At 35.0% G+C, this 15,428-nt stretch overlaps 3 protein-coding genes across 6 annotated transcripts; 2 read left to right on the top strand and 1 right to left on the bottom strand.

Moving 5' to 3' along the window:
- The first annotated feature begins 473 nt into the window (after positions 1 to 473).
- LOC108566689 (TBC1 domain family member 15-like) lies at positions 474 to 2,554 on the top strand. Its single transcript, XM_017926694.1, has 5 exons — positions 474 to 1,171; positions 1,223 to 1,386; positions 1,444 to 1,851; positions 1,904 to 2,215; positions 2,269 to 2,554. Exons 1-5 carry the CDS (start codon positions 544 to 546, stop codon positions 2,479 to 2,481), a joined length of 1,725 nt encoding a protein of 574 aa, XP_017782183.1. The 5' UTR covers positions 474 to 543; the 3' UTR covers positions 2,482 to 2,554.
- A 64-nt stretch (positions 2,555 to 2,618) lies between these two features.
- LOC108566690 (bifunctional arginine demethylase and lysyl-hydroxylase JMJD6) lies at positions 2,619 to 7,175 on the bottom strand. Of its 3 annotated transcripts, none has more exons than XM_017926697.1 (5): positions 6,744 to 7,175; positions 3,727 to 4,124; positions 3,179 to 3,673; positions 2,995 to 3,124; positions 2,619 to 2,942 (listed from the first exon to the last, which is right to left on the bottom strand). In XM_017926697.1, the coding sequence occupies exons 2-5, from the start codon at positions 3,928 to 3,930 to the stop codon at positions 2,857 to 2,859; spliced, it is 915 nt and encodes a 304-aa protein (XP_017782186.1). In that variant the 5' UTR covers positions 3,931 to 4,124; positions 6,744 to 7,175; the 3' UTR covers positions 2,619 to 2,856. The 3 variants fall into 3 exon arrangements, with proteins under 3 accessions (XP_017782186.1, XP_017782184.1, XP_017782185.1); XM_017926695.1 differs by lacking the exon at positions 6,744 to 7,175 and adding an exon at positions 4,603 to 5,764; XM_017926696.1 differs by lacking the exon at positions 6,744 to 7,175 and adding an exon at positions 4,730 to 5,764.
- LOC108566688 (plastin-2) lies at positions 5,950 to 14,509 on the top strand. Of its 2 annotated transcripts, none has more exons than XM_017926693.1 (6): positions 5,950 to 6,227; positions 12,092 to 12,522; positions 12,586 to 13,054; positions 13,118 to 13,331; positions 13,454 to 13,986; positions 14,055 to 14,509. In XM_017926693.1, the coding sequence occupies exons 1-6, from the start codon at positions 6,165 to 6,167 to the stop codon at positions 14,226 to 14,228; spliced, it is 1,884 nt and encodes a 627-aa protein (XP_017782182.1). In that variant the 5' UTR covers positions 5,950 to 6,164; the 3' UTR covers positions 14,229 to 14,509. The 2 variants fall into 2 exon arrangements, with proteins under 2 accessions (XP_017782182.1, XP_017782180.1); XM_017926691.1 differs by lacking the exon at positions 5,950 to 6,227 and adding an exon at positions 11,637 to 11,824.
- Positions 14,510 to 15,428: the final 919 nt, after the last annotated feature.

The raw sequence follows: 15,428 nt of genomic DNA, 5'->3' as shown, positions 1-15,428 counted from the left end.
GCTTTTTCGAGCTTTTTGTAAACTTTGAACACGAGTTACAGCCAAACGGAACGACTAAAACCACAGTAATATATCCTTTCATATGTTTGAAAAAATATTACAATTTAAAAAAAATAATAATAATCATACCGATAATATAGAAATCTCTTTGCAAGCGCTCTCTGTTGGTTTATTCTAAATTTCTTATTTTAAAACACGTACGCTATGCATCCCACCGTACAAATTCTCATTGGTTTCATCATATGATGCACATCATGTGCTGTCATCTACCAATAAAAATCATACTAATATAGATTCAAATTTAATTGCAAGTAATATTATATTCAGAGAAATCCATTTTGTTGAAACCAATTTTAATATTTTTTTTAATAAATTTTGCTGTTTTTATACTTGAGATTATATTTTTTTGAGTTTTCAAAACCTTATCACAAGAAATATTCGTTCATTTTATTAGTGTAGAGTAGTTTTGTCCAGTGAATTGTCTATTTGGTTTTAAATAATTTAATTCTATTTGTTTGTAGAAAAATTAATTTTGTTATAACTATGGTAAAAGCAGCCAAGATGCATGAGATTAGTGACAACTGTCTCACAATGTATTCATTAAATGATGTTGTTCTCTATATAGCAAATTCATATTACTCGGATTATTTAGATTCTGTCGGTACAGTATATTTAACAGAATATATAGAAACAAGAGAACGCTTTTTCGAATGGAAGCCCAAAGAAGTTAAAGTTCTAATCGATGATGATTGGAATGTTGTTAATAACGTAGCAGGTTGCTCGGATGAGCAACCAAAATACATCAAAATAAAGCTAGAGACTATTTATGGATATTGGACTTCTATAGAAATGAACAAATTCAAAGTGATGGATAACAAAAATGATGTCCATTGCGCTCTAACGATTAAAGAAGGAACATTCGAAATTTTATATGACGCAATGAATGCATTATTTATAAACCAGAAATATAAGAATCCTCTCCATCATCATGCAGTGCTCAATCCTTTCGAAGAATCGTCCGATATTTACAGAGCATTTTTAGATCTGGAAATGTTTCTGGATAAAGAGACAGCGAGCAATCTCTGGCATTTCATAAGTGCATTCCAGGACCTTCCCAACCAATTGATAGAGGCTAGTTTAGAGAAACTAGGATTTTCCTGCAAAATCGATGGTACGAAGTTCTAAGTTACATAATTTATTAGTAATACAAAATCGGTTTTAGATACTAAGAGAATAGATTCGACCGCAGTATCGAAAGTCGAAGGAACTCCAATACAAATGCCAAATTTCCCACCACTTATTATCAAAAGTATGCCGTTCACATACTATGAATTTACTAATGACAATATGAATTTTGATGCATTTAAGCGACGTGTTTTAGAAGGAGTAAGTATTGACAATAAGAAGTATATATAATTATATTAAATGGAATGGTTTTCTTAGGGTATTAATCCGGAGTGTCGTCCAAAGATGTGGAAATATCTATTAGAATACTATCCTTGGAAAATCAGTCACTCCGAACTTAAACAAATTGATGATAATTGTATTGCTAGATACGAATACACGAAGGATAAATGGGTAAAATTGGCCGAACAAGATTATAGAAGTCGCGAGGATTTGAAAATCCGTATTTCCGCCATGTTGAGAGAAATAGAACTAAAGAAACACATTTGGTCCCAAGTGCCCTCAATGACATACACCAAAATCAGTCGAATGCTAAAGACATTAGTGATCCATAGTAACGAAGTGGGTTATCTGTATGGAATGACGGACCTTTTGCTACCGTTTGTAAGAGCAACGGGTAGCGAATCCGATTGCTTCTGGTTGCTCACTCTGCTTCTAGATAGATATGTAATTTATCAAACTACAGCTGATCAACAAAATATTAACTACTTCATTTCAGCATAATTCTGAGTTGAAGAAAAATGATATTCCAAATCAACTAAATGATATATATAAAATCTTGAAGATTCTCGATCCCCAATATGCGAAATATTTTAAGTCAAAAAATTGCAAGCATATGTACTTCTGCATAAGATGGCTATGGTTATTATTCACTAGAGAGTTTGTTGAAAACGAAATTCAAACATTATGGGAAGTGCTGTTTTTGGATTTGCCATGCCCTAATTTCCATCTGCTGGTAGCAATTGCAATTTTGCAAACTCAAAAGGAATACATCATGGAAAATGATTTGGATTACTTGGAAATTATGAAGGTATGCATCAATTTAAAGATTTTTTTTTAAAGTATATTGAATATTCTTTTCAGCGCGTAAATACACTGAAAGGTACGTTGAGAGTAAATGCGATTATAGACGATGCTCAGACGTTGCACGCCCAATTGGAAGAGATACTCAAAATCCCGGACAATATCAGAACTATTAAGGGTATGAATCTGTCTCATTTAGATGATTTAGATGACTCCACGGATAGCGTCATAAGAGACCTGGTCGCGAACTTGAGGGCCGCATGTAATGAGTGAACATTATTTTTTTTAATATTTTAAATTTTTTCATCTTATTATATAATCCAATAAACACATTTTAAACAATCAATATGTTTCTGATTCTCTCAAATGCTACTTTAAGATAGACATTTTCAGATATGATCATGATAACATTTAAATTCATTAAAATTGTGGGAATCTTATCGCGTTTAATGAATGAAATTAGTTTTAATGCTTGTTTCCAAGGTTTTGGTATTTTTTTTAATGCCATGAGAAAATCCGAACAAAATAAGGATGTTTGGAGTGTATGAGATTCATGTTAATTGTAATCATTGTTTATTAGAATGAAGATTGGGATAAGTATAATCCGCATAATGGATCTCTTTCGCTTGTTGAGGATAACGGTAAACTTCAGTCGAATTCCGAGCCGATGGTAACACTGATGTCGCCTGGTAAAATATGGGTCTGGTGATACCATCGATTGGTGTCTACAACAACTGAAATCATCGATTATTATCGAAAATACGTGTACCACTGTAGATGACTCACTAATTTCACCTGGATTTACGACCACTTGGAATTCCTTGCAAGAGTAGAGGCATTCCGGAGGTGGCGCAATCCGCCACTTCTTGCGGCCACGCAACTGCGCTTGCCAGGACGGGTAATGAACGTTGTCTACCTAAAACCGCAACTATTGAATACCTCGGAATATATTATCTGTGTATATGCTCACGTGCATATGGGCACCATCTCCTGGTCCACCCATGAAGATCCAGCTCAGAGCCATGTTCTCAGAAGTTTCCGGAAGGAAGTAAGGACGATCGTAATACTCGCGCAAAACCTTTCCAGCGTCGTCATTGCAGTTGCTCCAACCAATATACCATGGAGTAGTTTTTGGCTCCAACCTGGACCTATCTTCGGACATGTTCAGAGCTTCCCTCAGAGACTCAAATTCCGTTTTATACGGAAAAAACTGACATTCTTGCTTACGTTTAGGGTAACTGGAATAAAGCTTCTTGAAGAAGCTAAAATCGAAATTGTCCACAGCCGACCATCCTCTGGTACCATCGAGTACAACCACAGGCCTAGCCTTCGCCACGTAGCGCTCCTCAAAATCACTAGGAGAAATATTCATTACCTTATCCACCCCTCCTAGATTCTTACATATTCCGCAATCCACAACTTCGCGAAACGCTTTGGAAGCGTCTATAGGCATGTCTAATACACACTAAAGAAAAACGAATGTAAGGACTTTATATAATTATATGGGTATAGCCTCACCTGAGAGTGTTTCTCACCAAACACCCAAACCGCCAAAACTAAGCTGAATGTAACCAAAGCTATCTTCTTTATACTACTCATTCGAGCCTTCCGTCTTTTACACAACAACTTGGAGATATCCAACTGCGAGATCTCCGCCATAGGAATCTCGCCCAGCTTGGACTTCCGAAGGATAGCCTGGAAACGTTTCTCAGCTCTCTGCATGGCCAACAAGCATCGACTGATGAAGGATCCACCACTTTTCGTCCTTTATCTCATCCGAAGGAAGCCACAGCCGCCTGGACCCATTCAATTGGAAATCCAACGCATCGCTCATTTTCCACCACCTGATCTTAATCCATTTTACAAATCACATTACGTACTTATCACAGCTCCACAGGATTTCGATTAAATTGATGCTGTGGAAGAAAAGGCTCTAGCGTTTATACACAAATAAAAGCAATTTAAATTAGCAAGAACAAAAAAGAAGCTAATCCTAATCAAATTATGTAAGCACATTTTTCATTCAAATTTTCAACATATTATATATTATTTTATAAAAAAATAAAATAATTTCCTGTTTCTGTTTTTACAAACTATAATTAACTGTGAAAAAATCAAAATTGAATTTATTAATTATTTAAATACTGTTTGGAACGAATAACATTTGTGGTGAAAGTTAAACAAACAAATTATTTTTAAATCCACAAAATATGTTTAACTCATAAAAGTCAGTAGTCGAAAAGGAAACTGCGTGTAATTCGATATTGATAAAAATATATATAGAGAAAAAACTATTAGAATTACGACGTTCGCTTTTCTTTTATGAATGAACATTGGAATTCCAATAGACCTATTTATGGTGCGCAAGCAATAAAGCGTCATAAATTTCATTACCATAATATAATTCTGTAACCGGAGAAGAAAAAGCGTTTATCAGGTTACTCCATATCGAGTAGAGCGAACATAAATAAAAAGAAAACACTAAAATAGCAATTGGAGACCTTCCGGTGTTTACCCGTACATCGAATGACAATAATTTGCAATAACCGTTGCATATCGATAAGATAATGCCGCGTTGCGTAATCGCTTCTAAGAAGCGGTTGTAGTCATGGATGTGTATTCTTCTATCTTTCCGCTGCGTGCGAGTGTTGCCAATGCAGTAGCCCTAATCAATACCATGAAATTTAGGGGTGCCACGAGACCCCTTCTATTGATTAATCCGGATGTGGGCTAAGCCCACCCGGTGATATTCATTTTTCCATTAACAAATGGATGACTCATCCCGACCTTTAAGTAACAATAAACAACAAAATGGTCACCGTATTGCTAATTATGCAGAACTGAGCAGCCTTATCATGAACGCATAATTACGTACGTAATTCTAAAGGCGGTGCCTATCTTCAACACACCCATTTATTTTCTAGTTTTCTTATGTATAACTTCGTTACATATATGTTTATATGGAGTGAGTCATTGCAACCACAAGATTCGGGTTTTACGTATTGCTAAAGCGGTTGAATCATATACTAATAGTTAGTATTTGAATAATTTCTACAACTACAACGAATTAATAAACTGGAATTTCCTTTTAGGCTGAGCGGAAGTTTTTGCACACGCTTGTTTTATGCACGATGAAGGGAGGGTTGGAAAGGTTATCGACCTTAGGTCCTTTCGGTGATGCAGCAAAAAATGATAAAAAAATAATAATAAACGTAACTGTACGCATCTTCTTTCGCTTTAATCAAACAATAGAAATACACTAATTGATGTGTATAATTAATGTTAAGTATTTTCAATTTAAAATACCGGTACTCGCGCTGTTGTTTGGAACGTATGGTGTTGATGTTTTGTATATTGTTAAGTATATCTTTGCTTTAGATAAGTTATTAATTGCTTTATGTAATTTGTAAATAAATTAAGAATTGGTTGGTTTCTTGATGTTCTATTTTATATGATTCACTGAGTGAAAGTGTTTGATAAGCGATGTTGAATAAAGTTTGATAAGGCTGTGCGTGGTTGAGGCTGCTATGTACAGAAGAACGGGTATTGTTGTGAAACGGTGGGCATCCGTTGGACGTAGGTTGTTGGTAGGTAGGTATTCTTTTACGGCAGGTAAACCGACGGCCGGAGGAGACTCTTACCTGCGCGTTATGCAAGCAGCATTTTTTGGTGGGGTAAGTGGCAGCAGAGGAGCGAATCTAGGGGAGAGAGAGAACCCGACCAGAGTAGATTCAATCGGCAGAAAAGCCCAGTCCGAGTCGGCACGAGACGAGCCTCCCCAAAAAATCCAACCTACCAGAGCTAGTCAAACAGAATTCAGGCATATTTTATCAATAGCATGCAAAGTAGCCAATACATATAGAGGAAAGGAAGGGGAAAGGCGATAATGCTTTTGAACGTACTGAAAGTATAGACATAGAAGTCAAGTAGTATCGAGAGTGAGTGCGTGCTTCAATATGGCCGAGAAAGCGAAGTTGACGATGGATGAGCAATCCGAAATCAAGGAACAATTCACGCTGGTAAGTGGATGCCCCACACAAGACACTTAGCCCTTAACGCCAGACACCCCCATTACAATCGATACCCCAAGCCGTAACCGAAACGCGTGGTCCTGTTCCACACCTCAAAGCGCACAAAAATAACCGATACTTAAAGAAAAAAATCGGTAACAATAATAAATCTAAACCATCAACGCCCATCCCTTGATAACAGCCTATCCCATTACTATCACGAACAAATGAATCATCAACGAAAGCCACAGGCAGAAAATCCACTGCACCCACATTACAAATATTAATGCTAATCCTAATCCAGCTACATAGACCCAACAATAACAACAAAAATAATAAAAACAATGTACCGAACGCCCTCGGACTCGGAGGTTGTGATTGTCACGACTTTGCGCGCTGTACAGCCCGTGTTGTATTTCGATAAGTTTCAATATTCGCACACCGCATGTAACGCAATACGAAAATAACAAACGCATTCTTGTGAAATATAAATAATCAAGAGAAATATACACAAAATTTCCATACCAACAAGAAGTCAACAACAATAACAATAAAAAAAAACGAAATCAAAATACGACTGTAGCCTAGAAGAAGATTTCGAGAAGCGCGCGAATCTTTATAGGAAAATACGAAGCGAATCGAACTAAACTGCTAATTATTTTGCGCGAATTGAGTTAACCTTGGCTGACGCATTCGTATCTCATTGCATTGAATGCACAGACTGATTCGAAAGCCTCCGCAAGATCGGTTAGCCTTCGCGAATGATGAAAATAGACCTTTAGAAGATGGTTTCATTGCTGAGACGGAGTAAAGAGTTCCTAGGAGGGTGTGATTCACGGTCTTCGCGGAATTATTTATCAATGCTTTTGGTTTTTTCTTTTATTTGCTAGAAATTCCTCGAAGAAAAGTAGACGTCAAAGAAAACCTGAACCGCGCCCTATGCAATACTTGCAAAAAAAAAAAGAAACATTTTTCGATAAGTTTTGATATAACCGCAATTTTGTGAATTACAATTTTTATCACGTTGGAATTAATTTGAATGCAAACGTAATCTTATCATACAGATTATATAATCGAACGTAAATAAATAGTAATAGAAATAAATATGCATACAGAACTGATTTCCATTAAGCAAATTGTTAAACGTTAATTTAGATAACAATTAACAATAAGTAATTAGTAAAATAAGCAAATATAATAAAATTTGTATAACTTAGGTAAAACTAACAATTTCATATAATGTTGAAACATACATTTTAATTATGAATTCAATTAGAGCAAAAGTTTCGTAAGATTTTTGAAAAAAAAATAATAAAAAAAAACGTAAAGGCTATATCTTATCTAAATCGTTTTATTTTTGTTACTCGTTTGATCAACATGCATATATTACATTTTTTTCCGTTGACGTAAGCCAAACCTTTTCTTAACAATATCATATATATTTCCTGCGGTTAACTCATTTCTGCAAATAAGCATAATTTTCTATACAAAATCTTATTTCAAATAAATATACAGCAAAACCTCGCTTAACAAGTGTAATCCATTCCATTCGTATAGTGAAACATATTCAAAAATACACAAGTTTTAAAAATGGACTTCTTTTCTCATCGTCGCTCGTTAAGCGAGTCATTTTTCTTACAATTTATTTTGTTCGTTAAGCGAGGTTTCACTGTATTCTTAATTAAAAATGCAATAAATATAGATAACATAAAAAGCTTTGAGACCAATTTTCCAAAATTGTTATCTTAATACTATAACACGGATATTTCATCGATTTGTCATCAATCTCAAGTACAGTAAATTTTTCATATTTTTAGGTCGTTCGATGTTCTATAAATTTACTAATAACAAAGTTTAAAAATGATTATCTAAAACACAATCTAATAGTAAAAGACTTAATAGAATCATATAATTATTAAGAAATTTTGATATTAAAACTTAATTCGAATTGGTAGTAAATTAATGTAAATTACATATCTGCTTTGCTTTGCTTCGCAAAGGTCTTGTGACCTTAAATATTTCATTTAGGGCAAACGAACTCCGGGTCGATAGGTTAATTGTATTGCTTGAACTTTAACAAAGTCTATTAAAACAAAACAAAAATAAGAAGAAAATCTTTCGTAATTCAATTATATTAAATCAAATTGAATCAGAATATTCATAAACATCTCTTCACTTTCGAAATGATTACATGTACAGTAATGTGTTACAAATAAACATATCTTAATTGATTCAACAGCTGGATTGTACTGAATACTTCCTTCCTTCGGAATGTATGTAAATAAATAATACATAAGCTAAGAAACAAAAAAAAAACATAAATCGCGCGATTATAATTCCCATTAGCAGAGGCTTCACGTTAAGATCAGTCTGGATGTTAAACGATCCTCGTAAATCATGTGCATTCAGACGATGTATGCGCATGTTTCAAGAGCACATAAATGTTTCCTAATTAATTATGTACTTCGTTGCAGACTAAACTCATTACAAACCGTTTATTATCTTTTCACATATCTTTCATTTTAACACTCTAAATAATTATTATTAGTTTAGTTTTTTCAAACAAGTTCTAACAATTTCTAAATACAGTGGAATCTCGCTTAACGAGTTTAATCCGTTCCAAAATTTCTGGATTTTTACACATATAATGAAATACTCGTAATACTTCTTTATACGAAACGTCGTTAAGCGAATCATTTTTCTTACAAATCATTTTGCCCGTTATGCGAGGCTTCACTGTACAATTATTTAATCTCAATAGACGATAATATCTTAGATTTCCTTTAGAAACTTTTTTTTGTCATAAATAATTACTCTTACTGAATATAAATGATTATGACTGATTTAGATTAAGTAATGAATATAAGTAATGGCAATTGGAAAACCGCACGACAAAAGCATTGAAAGTGTTACGCAATTGGTAAAGAGAAACGAACTGCGGTTTGTTTCTTTGTAACATTTGCATGTTTGTTAGTTGCTTGTTCTTTTTTTTGTCTTCTTCTTCTTCTGTTCCTGCTGTTGTTTTCAATTAATAAGTGTAATTCAATACTGCTCCGTGTACATTTACTGCGAACTTGGCTAACAGGAAAACCAGACCATCTTTCTCATCGTTTTGCAACGCAACTAATTCCATTACGTGCCATTTTTTTTTTTTAAATTTACTTTGACTCGACAATTTCCACCGCCTAGATATATTACCCATTTTTGCCTAGGCAAGGCTGGAGCAATCTCTTTTATACTTGCAACAATGTCCATTATATTAAATATCAATTATATCAAATACTTATGTAACTTAAATAATGTCCTATTTTCAAATTAAATTCTCAAAAAAAAAATCATATCTTATATAACAGGGGTGGCCAGACTTTTTGCAGCAAGAGTAGCACCAAACTTTTTGGTATAATAATTTTAAAAAATCACAATCATCCCTGTTATATAACATGCAGTTAGCATTAGAAAAATGAGAATCGTTCAGAAAATGTGATTTTATTATTTTCAACTTGAGATGCAGATTTTATTTAACAGAATGAATACATTTTTTTTTGTAAATAATGATGCTGTCAATATTATTATCCATGAAGTATTAGATAAAATTAAAGAAAAAATGTTTACTTAGCTTATTTATATCTCAAGTCTCCAAGTCATAAAGTTGCAATCTTTGAATGTATATAAGATTAGCTTATTAAGCAATTATTAAACATAAAATTGTTCTAAAAATAGGTCTGAATCTTTTAATGTTTATAATATTAACAAATAAATACACTCGTATAGTGAAACATATTTTAAAAAAGATGTAGAAAGCGCGCAATCCGGGACTTCTCTTCTCATCTTCACTCGTTATGCGAAACGTCGCTCGTTTTTCTTACAATTCATTTTGTTTGTTAAGCGAGATTCCACTGTAAATGTTTAAAAAAAAAATGAAACGAGTATTATGTTGTAAATCTTGCAGATATGTATGTCTCATGCCTACAAATTATTTGCGTTGCAATTGTACATAGAAAAAAATGAAAACAGTTGAAGACAGCGACGAAATGAACATGCAGAAACTAAATAAAAACCTCGTGTTCGAATCTGAATAACACGCTTACCTAATACCAAACGAAGGAGAGTCGCTGCACATGAACTATCAATTATGTATGAAGCACTTAACATTAATTTATTACTAATAGTTTGTTTTTTTTTCTCTCCACGGAATAGCGAAATTCCTACGGAATCTCGCAGCAATCGGAAATTATGGATATTCCCATTTCATTGGAAAACAATAGCATCCTTTTGATCGTTGTTACTCATTAAAACGATGAATCATTTCAGTATTATTTTTTTTATTGGCCATTACAACAATTACAAGTCAGTGTTCAGAATGTAAATTTTTTCTGAGTGCGTAAGAGAGAAAACTGCCGCGTGATTCATGGACAGACACGCTATAACCATGCTTCGCACTTTGCATCAACAACAAATCAATTCAAAGTGTGAATGAGATATCTGAAGATGTGAATAAATCAATGTTTGTAAACAGGTAATCAAGGCAAAGTAAGAAATGGAACAAATGCAACGAACAAAGCTTTTAAACAAAGATTGTCAATGACCTTTAAATTGTTAAACATATTCATGCTTAAATTGTGTTTATTTTTTGGCTTGTACTTGGAGTCTGTACTCTCTTAACGCCCGAACTTAACAGTTAACTTAAATAACCGGTTTTGTCGCATATTTCTCTCTTTTTAATGTATTATTTCCTTCTTTTCTCGCACAATTAAGTCGACTAAGAATGTGGCAATTTTCATTATATTGTCTTGTTCGTTTTTTTTATTTATATGTATATATATGTGAGTGTGTGTATTTTTCGTATCTTCTCTGATGTGAAATTAACATGAACTGGGACATAAAAACGGTCGAAAAGGAAACGAGAATGTAAAGAAGAAAACCAGAATGTGTTCATGAAATATGTATGCGAATTTTGTTTCGGGAAACGGCTGAATGATTTGAACGACAAATTAACTGTTTCAAAGTTCCGGCCGATGGTGATTGAACCCGCGGCGTCTGGACTTAATTAATATTAATAAGAGTCATCATTGGCGATGATGAATAATTGCTTTGAATAATATTTGCTTACATTTTGTTGAAAACGAAAGCGATATAAGTCCACGATTTGGACGTCTAATTGTTTTGCAAAACACTGCACACTGCACTTAAGAACCGATGACCAATTCTTTACCTGAGTAATCGCTGTGATTGTTTATAAACTATTCGGACTCATCGGTGATAGACAATGACAGTAAGTCCGTATTGTATGAGTGGACTAGATAGAAAACACAAAAGTGATATTAATTGATAGTTTATCAACAAAGATTAGATTGGTGGAGGTGGTTTATAAGGCCACCTTTGCAAATTAGTATCAGTTCATTTCGAACAACCGAGAAGTGAGTGCTAGTGAATACCAGTTAATACAATAGTTGTCAAATCGACCAGTCTTCAAGAATTTTACTTAATTATTCTCAATAAATAAGTTAAAAAATCCAGCAATAGTCATGGACGTTTTGCATCTCCAACGCAGTGACAGCCACTCCGAGTGGGTTGAGGAGCTTTCCGAAACCAGACCATACGCATTCGTGAGTAGAGTTTAGCAAATGATTAGAATAAGAGCGTTGGCGTTTATGTTGAGATGATTAAGTTAGGCCTTCGCATTTAAGATAAAAGCAGAAGCAATCTGTATTAGACAGGAAGGATGTTGTCTGGTTTTGGAATTGTTGTTCAGCGAAATTTTCGTTATCGCAGATAATTACTTTATCATGCACTTATTGATTCTGTACGGGCGTTACGCAACGTGTCTCGTGGATGTCGCCTCAGCTAATGTTTCCATTGCTTTGATTTTGCAGATAGATACTAATAACGATGGTTTCATCGACATCAAGGAACTCCGCGAGGCTTTGACCAAATGCGGCTTCAAGTTGCCGGGATGGCAAGTGCGCCAGATGGAGGAAGAGTTCAAGAACAAGAATCGTACCAACCAAGAGGGAAAACTCTCGTACGATGAATTCGAAAAACTCTGCAGCGACTTGAAAGCCAACGAAGTTGCCAGCAAGTTTAAGCAGGTGGTCACTCGCAGGGAAAACTTGCAACATCTTGGTGGAACATCCAATGCCTCCAACGAAGGTACCACTCATTCCGTTCGCGTTGAAGAGCAGCTTGCCTTCTCCGATTGGATCAACGCCAACCTAAAGAAGGACAAGGACCTTCAACATTTATTGCCAATAGACTCTGATGGCAAATCTCTTTATGACAAGGTCACAGACGGCATCCTACTTTGGTAAGACAGACAAGTGTTAATTGAAGAATTTCAAATGTTAATGTTGATTTCCTTGATCCGTAGCAAAGTAATAAATCACTCATGCCCAGACACAATCGATGAGAGAACCATCAATAAGAAGAATTTGACCCTATATACCAAATTAGAGAATTTAACTTTGGCGTTATATTCATCGCAAGCTATTGGCTGCAACGTTGTTAATATCGACGCCCATAGCTTGTCCAAGGGTACACCGCATCTGGTCCTTGGTCTGCTGTGGCAGATTATCCGCATCGGTCTCTTTAATCAGATCTCTTTGGAGAACTGCCCAGGACTGACCGCTCTTCTTGCCGATGATGAGAAGATAGAGGATCTACTTAAGCTCTCTCCGGAAGCGATTTTACTCAGATGGGTAAACTACCATATGGAAAGGGCCGGCGTCAACCGTCGCGTGCACAACTTCACCAGCGACATCGTCGACTCGGAAGTGTATACACACTTACTCAAGCAGATCGCCCCTCAAGACTCCGATGTAAACACCGAAGCCCTTTACGTGAGTTGATTGCAAACAATCCGTCGAGACATTAAGGTATTCATGAATCGCTTTGCATTACAGATAAACAATTTAGAAGAGCGTGCCGAACTCATGTTGAAGCAGGCAGCTAAATTGAAGTGTCGCTCATTCGTCACACCCCAGGACGTCATAAACGGAGTTTACAAGTTGAATTTGGCCTTCGTTGCTAATTTATTCAACAACCATCCTGCATTGGAACAAACCAACGGCGTGCTCGAAGGATATGAGACCGTCGAAGAGACCAGAGAAGAAAAGAGTAAGTTGGCTTCATCGACATTCACCTCACGTACTCGTGAATCATCGTACTACACACACATCGAATGTGACCAGACTAATTATTTGGTTAATTGATCAATCCTATGTCTTCGTATTTTGCAGCTTACAGAAACTGGATCAATTCGATGGGCGTTTCACCTCACGTGAACTGGTTATATTCCGATTTGGCCGATGGGCTTGTCGTCTTCCAACTATACGACATCATCAAACCAGGAATTGTTAACTGGAACAAGGTCCACCGCAAATTCTCCAACTTACGCAAGTTTATGGAGAAATTGGAAAACTGTAACTACGCCATTGAACTTGGCAGAGAGATCAAGTTCTCACTAGTTGGCATCGCTGGTCAAGATATCCGCGAAGGCAACGTTACGTTGACCTTAGCTTTGATCTGGCAGCTGATGCGTGCTTACACTCTGTCCGTTTTGACCCAATTGGCCAAGAGCGGAAATCCCATTGTTGAGAAAGAGATCGTACAATGGGTTAACAAGAAGCTTTCCGACGCCAACAAGAAGTCTTCCATTAAGAGCTTCCAGGATTCCAGTATCGCTGATGCCACCGTCGTCATCGATCTGATTGACTCTATTAAACCGGGTGCCATCAACTATGACTTAATCAAGACCGGTGGATCCGTTGAAGTATTTACTATTTAAACAATATATTCTCGATCGGCTGTGCTAATCCCTGTTTTCTTTATGTTTTTCAGGATAACCTAGACAACGCAAAATATGCCATCTCCATGGCTCGCAAAAACGGTGCACGAGTTTACGCACTTCCAGAAGATATCACCGAGGTGAAACCCAAGATGGTTATGACCGTGTTTGCCTGCTTAATGGCATTGGACTACGTGCCCACCATGGACAGCGCCCCAGAACAATAGTATTCATCCCTATAAACATCAACAGAGCTTTCTACTTTATTTAAACCACTACATTGATACAATTATAATGATTTTTTTTATATACATTTAAACAAGATTATCAAATCTGTGATTGACATTATATAATACATATTCCATTAGATACTTATACTTGTAACCTATATCAGGAAGCCACTAGTCCGAATGAGTATTTCGCGATTGAAGGCACTTGAAATAAAAGGAAATCAACTAGTGAATGCGCAAAATATTTGTGCAACGACTTGGGTTTAATGTCGATCATACATTTACTTTTTTTCTTCTTTCGTTTAATTTTGTTTATTCTTTTTTTTTTGGGTATTTAATACAATTTGCTTATTTCCATATATGAACATGTTGTAAACGATTGCAGAGCGACTTATTCCTATTTTAATCAACAATGAATTTCATATAATTACTATTACATATTGATTATAATTATTGTATATTATTTTTATTTTATAACAAAGAATTTATTTAATGTATATATATAATAATTTAATTTAATTTTAATTCAATCTCTCCTTGTTTTTTTTTATTTCTTCTTCAAGTTTTCTTCATTTTTCTTTTGTTTGTTTTCGTTTTCTCTTTTCTTTTCGACATTTACCTTTTGTTTTGCATTTTAAATGTCGTTTTAATTGTTTCTTTCATGGCTGAACTACCGATGCCTTCAGGAATAACAGAACCGAAGTGCCATTTATAGTAAACGCAACTTTGTATTGTCACTGATGGCAATAGCGTTTCGTAAGTTGTCGGGAATAAAGTAGCATAAGTAAACTAACTGATTATTGATAATTAATAATGAACGAAAACAATTTCATATCATTTCTACGATTTGTATATGTATTTGTACACGAAGACTGTACACTTTGTACGGTTGGCTTAAGGAAGAATAAATAAACTAAATAGTGAGAAAAAAAAATAACAATTTCCTTTACCTCATATCTCCTCTACCTAACTATTACTGATTAACATATTTAATTACTTATTAATAATGGCAAACTTTTCCTATTAACGTAGTATAAATATAATTAACCTAGAGACTGACTGATGGTGTGTTTAATGATTAGATTGCCGCATTTTGAATATCAATTGGTAATCGATGTCTTTCGATTTGAAGGTCGATTTGTTAATTATTACAGACCCTCGATAAGAATTCTTGAAGTATTGTCTCACTATTTATAG

Source organism: Nicrophorus vespilloides, unplaced genomic scaffold (genome assembly GCF_001412225.1).
Source record: "Nicrophorus vespilloides isolate i.1.1-1 unplaced genomic scaffold, Nicve_v1.0, whole genome shotgun sequence".
In the NCBI taxonomy this organism is placed as follows: domain Eukaryota; kingdom Metazoa; phylum Arthropoda; class Insecta; order Coleoptera; family Silphidae; genus Nicrophorus; species Nicrophorus vespilloides.
This window is presented reverse-complemented; position numbering and strand designations above follow the sequence as displayed.